At 44.8% G+C, this 9,880-nt stretch overlaps 2 protein-coding genes across 4 annotated transcripts; both read left to right on the top strand.

Moving 5' to 3' along the window:
- The first annotated feature begins 214 nt into the window (after positions 1–214).
- On the top strand, positions 215–5,977 carry LOC118566334. The gene is made up of 5 exons (XM_036148064.1): positions 215–490; positions 1,534–1,673; positions 1,929–2,110; positions 3,818–4,480; positions 5,925–5,977. The coding sequence occupies exons 1-5, from the start codon at positions 215–217 to the stop codon at positions 5,975–5,977; spliced, it is 1,314 nt and encodes a 437-aa protein (XP_036003957.1).
- Positions 5,708–9,833, top strand: LOC118566397. 3 transcript variants are annotated; one of them, XM_036148369.1, is made up of 3 exons: positions 5,708–6,794; positions 6,994–7,111; positions 9,326–9,833. In XM_036148369.1, exons 1-3 carry the CDS (start codon positions 6,154–6,156, stop codon positions 9,413–9,415), a joined length of 849 nt encoding a protein of 282 aa, XP_036004262.1. In that variant the 5' UTR covers positions 5,708–6,153; the 3' UTR covers positions 9,416–9,833. The 3 variants fall into 3 exon arrangements, with proteins under 3 accessions (XP_036004262.1, XP_036004261.1, XP_036004260.1); XM_036148368.1 differs by having other exon boundaries at positions 9,340–9,833; XM_036148367.1 differs by lacking the exon at positions 9,326–9,833 and having other exon boundaries at positions 6,994–7,319.
- Positions 9,834–9,880: the final 47 nt, after the last annotated feature.

The raw sequence follows: 9,880 nt of genomic DNA on the forward strand, positions 1-9,880 counted from the left end.
ATAATGCGCCTCCACCCTCAGCAGAAGGGGTGTACGGCAAAAGTAGTTTCAGTCCTTTAAAAAGGTATTTATGAAAGATTCATCATCCCTGATGGAAAATACCTGAGGTTTCAAGATTATTCCAATATCTGTCACTTTTTATTTTTTTTTATTCAAACATAATTTTTAACACCTGGAATGCAATGATCGAGCAGGCTCCCCCTGCGGACTCACCATGTCCCTCTCCGGCGATGAGCCCACATGCCCCAAGTTCCAACCCAATATCTTTGACCCCTCCCGCTGCCACGAATGTCTGCGCCAGAGACACCTGCACACGAGTGCGGGGGAAAGAACCGAGCCAGAGCCTCAACAAAAAACCCCGCCAGAGGATGGGGATACGATTGGGAAGAGCGCAGCACTTGGAAGTGGGATCGGGTCGAGCAGGGCAGTGCTGCTGACGCCAATCTCATCTCAGGAAGAGGAAAGAGACACCAGCAGCAGCAGCAACAAGGTAAGAGGGGAAGCTGGGTAACCTGGAGAAGAGATGCTGTGTGTAAAACATGGAGTACAATGGGTGCTGACTGATGGGATTAGTTTGGATTGAGCCTATCAGTAGAGGCTCTTCTCAGGCCAGAGGTCAAGGCAGCAGAATAGTAAACATAAAGTTAGCTGGAAAAGCAAACTTTTTACCTTTAAAACTCTAAAGGTCTAACTGCAAAACGTGTTATTTTTGTTGAACCTGAAGGCAAATTTTGTTTAGTGAGCAAATGTAAAGGTAGCCTTTCTTTGCAGCAAATATGAAAATGGAATCACGCAGAATTCTGCTGCTTTTTAGTAAATAAAAAAAAAAATGAGACGCATTACAACAGAGGTGATGACGTGGATGAAGGTGGCAGCTGTGGCTCCTATTATTAATGAATGAGGCCGGATCACTTACTGGCCTCCGGGGAAACAGTAGCCTCTTAGAAAGAGGTCCAGCGTGCAATAAGCAAGACTAAAGCTGGAAAACTCTTCTTTTTTTTTTTTTTTCGTCCTCCACCCATCATAACTAAATTACAGCTGTAGTGATCTTATTTCTACCAGGTCCTTGTTTACACTAATGGAGCCACTTTCTCCATCTAAATTGGGCTTTCTTAGAAGACAGCACTTTCTGACAGATAGGTTTCGATCCTTTTTGACACAATGCAGTTTAAGAACATAGTTGAAGCGCAAAAAAAAAAAAAAAAAAGAGAACTTGAAAAATTAATGAGGAAAGCCACAAGTCTGATCAAGTTACAGGCGTGTAACCCTAACACATCAAACAGCAGCGTGAACATGTGAGCGTCTGTCAGAGGGCACCGAGAGTTGGTCAGAAATATGTGGGGCCGTTAACGTTGTACTCGTCTGTACATTTAACTGCGCCCATCACCTTCATCACATCTGGGGGGTTTTAACCTTTGCTTGAAGACCCGGCCGGTCTGAACAATGACATCAATGTCTTTGTGACTTGGAAAACCAGACGGGGTCTGCTGTGACTTGGTGATTGGTCCATGTCTTTCCCTGTTGCCCTATCAGGAGGACTCTGACAGTCTTTCAGTGGCGAGCAGCTACTGTGATGTCAACGGAGGTCAGGCGCGTCATGGGGAGACCTCTCTGTGCATCTTGAGCCCTGACTGCAAGCTCTATATCTGTGAGGACGGCGACAGCACGGACAGGTGAGGGAACCTCTTTACAAATGGCAGAAATTTGGACGAGCTAGAAATTTTTATTTCAGGACTGCATGTAATTTAAGTGTTCTGCTAAGTTTGATTTTTAAGTCCTGTGTATTTAAGATTAGTTTGAAGCTAAAACAGCTTTGCTATTTTCTCGTCATATGTCAACATTGCCGGTGCTTCTTACTTCTTCTTCCATGGTTCTCTTTATTTAAAGTTTCATCATCCCACGTCCACATATGTCAATCTTCCAAACAGCTGCCGTGACCAGAGCGAAGAGTTCAGCAGCTCTGTTAGCACTGACGACGAATACTTGCCGTTTCAACGTCGCCCCACCAAACTCGGCATGACCCGGCTGGACCCTCCGCCTCACCGCTCCAACCCTCGTCAGGCCTGGATGGAGGAAACGCGTGGCAGTCGCAGCTTTTCTACAAGCTCAGGTGCATTCACAACTGCTTGCATTACTAGGTATATAGATTTGAATAAAAAGAGCCGGGCAAGATGCGTGACTGGCAAGACGCGTGCGTGTCAAGATGGCCTGATCTTTGAAGTAACGTAGTAGTTGGACATCGTGTGAAGCAGCAGACCGACTGCTCAGCACACCCATGTCTTACTGCTCTTCCTAATCTATATCCAGTTACAACCACAGGTGTCCTTTTCCCAGCATCCCCTTTTGCAGTCACCAGCTGAGGTGTCAGAGTGATTATCAGTAATACAATATACACTCCACGGCGACTTTATTAGGTACACTTGTTAAATTGGTTCTTGTCACATACAGGGAACTGGCCAGTCACGTGGCACCAGCTCAAGGCATTGAGCCAAATATGCCTTGTTGATGTCAGAGGAGAATGGACAGTGTGGCACAGTGTAACCATCTTCTGATGGCTACTTCATGCTGTCTAATTCACAATGTCAGAAAGCTCAAAATCATCTTAAACTGACTCCTGAAACATAATGAGTTCAGACAGTAGGACTATCCAATATATCATACATTTATTGTTATTGCAGTATCACTGTACGTAGTATTCTTTCTGCTAGGACCTGCTTGGACCACACTACATGTTTGCCGGGTTTTTTTTTTTTTTTTTAAGTAAAACGCATTCCAGCTTTGTTTAATGGCTCATAAAAGATGTTTTACAAAGTAAAGAGGTGGTAAATTTGTTAACAAACTACAACTATGTTGTCATAGTGCCAAAACAACAGACTGGAAGCAATCATTGCGATAAAACCTAGTTGTGTTAGAAGTACTGTAATTTTTTTTCATAAGCTGAATACATCAGTTAAGATTGAATGGAATTTAATTTTTTTCTTGTCTCCAAACAGCAATTTGTTGTTTGTTGATTGACCTCATGATCTGAGGTCTATGTTTGCCATGAACCGAAAGTAGAAACATATTAACACTGTTACCTTATTATTCATCACAAGTCATATTGGTTTCCATGCTTTCACCAATATTAACACACAATGCATGCTTTCTTGTGTAAAGCCTTGTAAAAACATTGTAAAGCCTTACTCCACAGTCCCCAGATCCCAATTCAACAGACCACCTTTGTGAGTGGTGGTACAACACAGGATTTGAATGATTCAAATTGAATCATATATGTGCATCGGCTGCGTGTGGCTAGCTCGCTAATCAAGACAAAAATATCAGGGTAATGGTTAAAGGCAAAGCAAGTTTATTTGCATAGCACATTTCAGTAATAAGGCAATTCTAAGAGCTGTATGTGAACTGAACATAAGAAAAGAAAACACATAGCAGAAAGTACATTGCAGTGGAATAGTAGCAACAGGTCAAGATAAGTTGGACAACAAACTTTAATTTAATAAAGTTTGAACAGTTGAAACAGTTTTAATTGAACATTAACATTTAAAGGCAACTTTAAACAAACAGGTTTCTAACCACTAAAACATCTTTTTGGATCTAGGCCACAAAAACACAAGGAAGTTCTGAAGGTAAAAGGGATTCAACTCTTAACTAGTTAAGTGTACATAATAGATGGAGAGTATTCGAGTGTAGGTTTAGGTCGGGAAAACTCTGGTGCATACTGTGCTTTGCTTGATCTTTCTTGTTCTTTTTTGCTATGACTTCTCATCATTTCCCTTTCTCTCAGCATTCTCTTCTATCAATCTTTTTTCTTTTCTTCCAGGGTTAAAAGAAGACAGAGCGCAGCGGGAAAGTGGCTACTACTCCCTTGGGAGGGCTGCTGGTGTGCGTTTTAGTGAAAATAGCCAATCCACTCCTTTCCGCCATCTTGAAAGAGGTCATCCTGTCTTTAGTCACAGATACATCGAACCAAAAGATACTATCCCTTTTAGAAATCCCAATCTTGGTGTTGCCTCGGAAAGGCCAATACCAGAGGTTTTCAATGAAGAGATTACGGTGGAATTTCTTCCGCCGGACCCTTATGAGGTTGCGGTTGAAGTTGAAGCGCAAGTTGGGCCCCGATCTCCAAGTCCTACTCCTTTTAAGATAGCAGAGTCACTGGCCTCCACTGGCCGAAAGGGTGTAGGTCGAGCAAATCCTCTGAGTAACAACTCTTCCTATCAACAGTCAGGGCGATATGATTCGTCGCGGCAAGGCTCAGCTCTGCAATCTCGCTCTTCATCCCCCTCACGTGAAAACTTGCAGTTAAGGCGCAATGAGTCCAGCAGCATTCTCAAGAGGACAAACTTTGAGGGTGAAGGTTGGTTTCAAGGGTCAACAGAAGGATCAAGAAGCTCCTTGCAAGGTGCCCAGGCTCGACGTTTTGAATCAGGAACTCTGCCAAGAAACTTCAAATCATTTGCTTCTTCTCCCAAGCCCCAGGCCAGTACTGTTTCAGATTTTAAGAGTGCATTAAGGAAAACTGAAACAAATTGTTCTTCAAAAGGACTAGATTTTGACAAAAGGGGTTCCTCTCCTTCAAGGAGGGAATGCAATTCTTCAGTCCAAATGTCTCGCAGTACTGAAGTCACTGCTAGTTGGAAACATCGTGCTTCCTCCCCATCTAGAACATATGATAGTTTGCAGCAGAGTCATCCTTCCTCGTCACCTAGGAGAAATCTGAGCTCCCCAAGCAACCCCTTACGTAAATCTGATTCAATTACATCTCTAAATGAGCGTACTCACCATCAACGAAGTGGTTCCCCAGTGTCTACCATGCCCCCAAAGAGAGATTTTAACTCCTCAAGCCAGTTTCTTCATAAATCTGAATCAATCGCATCCTTAAATGAGCGTACTCACCATCGACGCAGTGGTTCCCCAGTATCTTCCACAGCACCAAGAAGAGATTTCCCCTCCTCTAGTCAGATGCTACATAAATCTGGATCAATTGCATCCTTAAATGAGCGTACTCACCATCAACGCAGTGGTTCTCCTGTATCTTCCACAGCACCAAGAAGAGATTTCAACTCCTCTAGTCAGATTCTACATAAATCTGGATCAATCGCATCCTTAAATGAGCGTACTCACCATCGACGCAGTGGTTCCCCAGTATCTTCCACAGCACCAAGAAGAGATTTCGCCTCCTCTAGTCAGATGCTACATAAATCTGGATCAATTGCATCCTTAAATGAGCATACTCACCATCGACGCAGTGGTTCCCCAGTATCTTCCACAGCACCAAGAAGAGATTTCGCCTCCTCTAGTCAGATGCTACATAAATCTGGATCAATTGCATCCTTAAATGAGCGTACTCACCAGCGACGCAGTGGTTCCCCAGTATCTTCCACAGCACCAAGAAGAGATTTTCCCTCCTCTAGTCAGATGCTACATAAATCTGGATTAATCGCATCCTTAAATGAGCGTACTCACCATCGACGCAGTGGTTCCCCAGTATCTTCCACAGCACCAAGAAGAGATTTCCCCTCTTCTAGTCAGATGCTACATAAATCTGAATCAATCACATCCTTAAATGAGCATAGCCACCTTCGACTCAATGGTTCCCCCGTATCTCCCACGCTGCCAAGGAGAAGTTTTAACTCAACGACCCAGTCCCTCCTTTATAAATCGGAATCAATTACATCCCTAAATGAACGTAATCGCCATGGCCGCTGTGGCTCCCCGGTAAGAGAAGGCTATGGAATAGATGGTCAGGCTCAGCTGCGTGACCTAACAACTAGAAACGGACTGAATGATCAAGAACGTGAAGTTCCCGCAGGGTCTTCATCTAGACAGGATTATGATATACCAAGACAGTCTGTACTTCGGAAGACTGAGTCAAGCACTGCCAGCAGCAGTCGAGGGTGGGGCAGTCGCTCTTCTTCTCCTTCCAGGAGAGGCCATGAAGCCTTTGCTCAAGGAAGGGACCACAATGGTGGCTCATTGAATGGCCATGTTCATCAACATGTGAACTCTTCACCTTCAAGGCAAAACTTTGATGCTCGTTCTCAATCTCAAAGACATAAGACTGTGGTTACCAGCTCAGTCAAAAGCGGTGACACCAACAGTTCTTTGGCTTTGAGGGGAAGCTATGAAGCTTCTGACATTCACCCATCTGGAAATATGCAAACTGGCAGCTCGTTTAACAGCAAGAATCTGCACACAAGCCGCACCCCTTCTCCTTCCAGAAGAGGCCATGGTGACCCTCCAGGCTACTCAATCCTTAGAAGAGCCACCAAAGGAGACTCCAATGGTTCTTTTAAGAGCAACGACGCAAACAGTGAAACAAAGCATGACTCCCATTCCTCTTCACACTCATGGCGGGGATCCAAACATTCCCACCGCAGCTCCTCTTTATCTCGATCTGCTTCACCTTCTAGACAAACCCGGAATAACAACAGAGCTGCCTGTGTTACTTTAGAAACACCTGAAACCTCTGGTAGCACGAGACACAGGACTAGTAGACATGGCGGCGATGATGACCAACACGCTACTCGTGACGAGAGGTCCTTTCAGCGTGCACACCGCCTCTCTCCTCCACCTCAGATACACATTGAGACATACACCTCCTCGCAAAGCTCTTTGGAGTCCTCTGAGTCAGGTCGGCTCTCTGTGGGATCGACAGAACGGAACAAGGAGGGGTACGCTGGAATGGCCGACCTGCCGAAGGTCAAAATGGTCCATCAGAAGGAGGGTCCGGGCAATATGGGACAGCCACCGAGTCATCAGCCTGTTCGAAGACAGGAACTTTTTAAGCCAGCCAGGTCAGCCTCGCACTACACAGACAATGATGAAAGATTGACTGTTTCAATCAGTTCCTTTAGGGGTACCTTGTGTACTACAGTCAGATATTTTCTATGACATGATCAATAGATTTTTGACCCAAAATGTTGCAAAAGTTTCTTTCACTCCACCCTTCATAGTTCGCTTCTACACACTGATTGGGTATTTGTGCCATTTCAGCCACTCCCTGAGCAGGCATCCCTCCATAGAGTGGGATGATCCTGGGGAAACAGACAGAGACTGCCACTACGCGGGCAGCGGATACCTATCTCGAGCTCACTCCACTACGTCACTGCAGGTAGGCTGCTTGTGGGCAGTGAGAGTTATATCAAGATATGAAATGTCTAGCCTGTTGCAGTACCTTGCAAAAATATCCACGTCCTTTAAACTTATTTGCATTTGGTCACGTTACAAACACAAACATCAATGGGATTTTATGGCATGGAACAACACAAAGCAGTCCATGAATGCAAAGTAGAAGGAAAGTAACATCATAACGTCCAAAGTTTTCACAAGCAATAACATAACATGTGTGGTGTGCATTTGTACTCAGCCTCCTTTACTCTTACTACCATAAAAGTGATCCAGTGCAATCTTTTACTCTCAGTAATCCCCATATTAGTAATATAGTCAACCCGTGTGCAATTAAAACTCACAATGAATAATGTTTTTTCTGAGAAGGCCTCAGGGGTTTGTTAGAGAACATTAGTGAACAAACCGGATGATGAAGACCAAGGAGCACAGCTGACAGGTTAGAGACAAAGTTATGTTGTACTACAAATGAGGGTTAGGTTATAAAACAATATTCCAAGCTTTAAACATCTCAAAGAGCATTGCTTGATCCATCGTCTACAAATAAAATGTGTAACTGTACACCTACCAAGACGCAACCGTCCATCTAAACTGACAGGATAGGCATGGAGAACATTAAACACAGAAGCACCCAATAGACTCCCCACTACTCGGATGAGATAATCTGGTTACAGGACAACTATTAGTTGTGAACTTCACAAATCTGGCTTTTATGGAAAAGTGGCATGAAGAAAGCCATCGTTGAAAAAGAAAATAGCTCCTAGAGTCCAGTCTAAAGTTTACAACATGCTATGCAGGGGATACAGTGTGCAAAATGCTATATGTGGTGTTGAATGGTAAATGGCTTACACTTGAATAGCGCTTTAACTAGTCCGAAGACCCCAAAGCGCTTTACATTACAATCAGCCGTTCACCCGTACATTCCCACCCTGACGGTGGTGAGCTATGTTTGTAGCCACAGCTGCCCTGGGGCAGACTGACAGAAGTGAGGCTGACACAACGGTGCCACCGGGCCCTCTGACTACCGCCGGCAGGCAATTTGGGTCAAGTGTGTTGCCCAAGGACACAACGACTGAGACGGTTGAAGCGGGGAATCAAACCGCCAATTGCGGGAGAAACTCCCAAACCCCTGCGCCACCCTGCACACCACCTTCAACACACCGCCGCCAAGGTGTAAAATGGTTGTGGTGAAATCATACTGTAGGGTTAGTGAAACTGGTTACGATTGACAGTGAGACAAATGGACCTAAATACAGAGAAATGCTGGAAGGAAACTCCTCAGAGACACCAAGAGACCGTTGCAATGATCATAATATTGCAGTTGTTGATGCAAACTTTAAAAAACAAAAATATATCTGCCTGTGGCAACTTATTAGCAAGAAAGCCTATGCAAACGCTCCAGACTCAGTGGTTGCACTCCCACAACATTTTTGTGAACCCAAACCTCTATGCAAGTGGATCCTCAACTACGATCCACTTGTCCCGTTAGTCTGACAAGCTGGCAATAAGTTAAACAGGCCAACCAGACGACTCTGAAGAGTGCGTACATCCAGATAAATAATAATGACTCACTATTAGCTGTGGGCAGAGAGAGTGGAGGCGGCGGGTGTACACGGAGGACTTGGAGGTCTATCTTCCTACGCGGCGTTCAGGCAGAAGAAGCTACATTTGCACAGGAAAATGTTTCTCCAAAAAAGACAAAACTGTATTGGTTGCATCTGCATGCAGGCAGGAAACCAAAACAAAAAACCCTGAGCCCTGCACATTCAAGACAAGAGCAAGACGTGTTGCACTGTGCTGCAAGTGCAGCAAGCAGTGTTTGTACATCCAAATCACAACAATGTGCTGCTTTGTGTGTGTCTCGCAATCAAAACCCCAAATGAAATGCATTCCAGTTCAAATCTATGGCGACGGTCTGCAATAGAGTTTAAAGGGTATGAATACTTTTTGCGAGGCACCGTCCTGAAGGAGAACGGTGGCTTGCCGTGGGACAGGCCTGGGAACGGTGTGCGTTTGAACCCCACAGAGGTATGCGTCCTTCATTAAGCACCTTTTGCTCGACATAATCTACCGCGGTAGTTATTCTCGCCTCCCTCCCAAAGCGTGTTTAATGCTTAACCCACATGTTTCCCATACAACCTGTGTGTGATGGTTTTCTGTGTTTGTTTGGTAAGACATTGATTATTTTTGTAACTACAAGCCGCTCTTATCCAGAGATCAGGCAGTCCCACAGCAGATGAGGGCAGTTCGTGGAAAAGTGATCATCGCAGATCAGAAGAAATGCAGGTAGGCGCTACAAGCCCGCATGTTGAGTCGATGTGGGTGAGTCACACATTCAATGGAAGCGGTGGATTTCTGATTGATTGATTTTTGTCTATCACTAATATTTGTCATGAGCGGAATAACCCTGCACACTCACCCCTCTGTTGATTTCGTAATTTTTTAATTTTCGCCCCCGAGCTCGTTTAAACATCATCTTTCTGTTTCGTATTAGATTGATCCAGTCATAACTCTGGGCTGTTGACCTTACATGTACGGTGACGTTGAGCTCCCGTAAGCAGCTGTCTGTATAGTGTGATCTGCTGCTGGATTCACCTACAGCGGTTTCATAAGACTGACTTGAGTTTTGTCAGTTGTGGTCTGCTGGGGCATGTGTTGAAATTCCTGAAATGAAACCAGTAGCTACAGAGGGTGGATGTTACAGAGGGGGTGGGAGTGCCACTCCGGCTCCCGAGCAGGAAGAATCTGACTCGGT

The sequence above is a fragment of the Fundulus heteroclitus genome, chromosome 16, assembly GCF_011125445.2.
Source record: "Fundulus heteroclitus isolate FHET01 chromosome 16, MU-UCD_Fhet_4.1, whole genome shotgun sequence".
In the NCBI taxonomy this organism is placed as follows: domain Eukaryota; kingdom Metazoa; phylum Chordata; class Actinopteri; order Cyprinodontiformes; family Fundulidae; genus Fundulus; species Fundulus heteroclitus.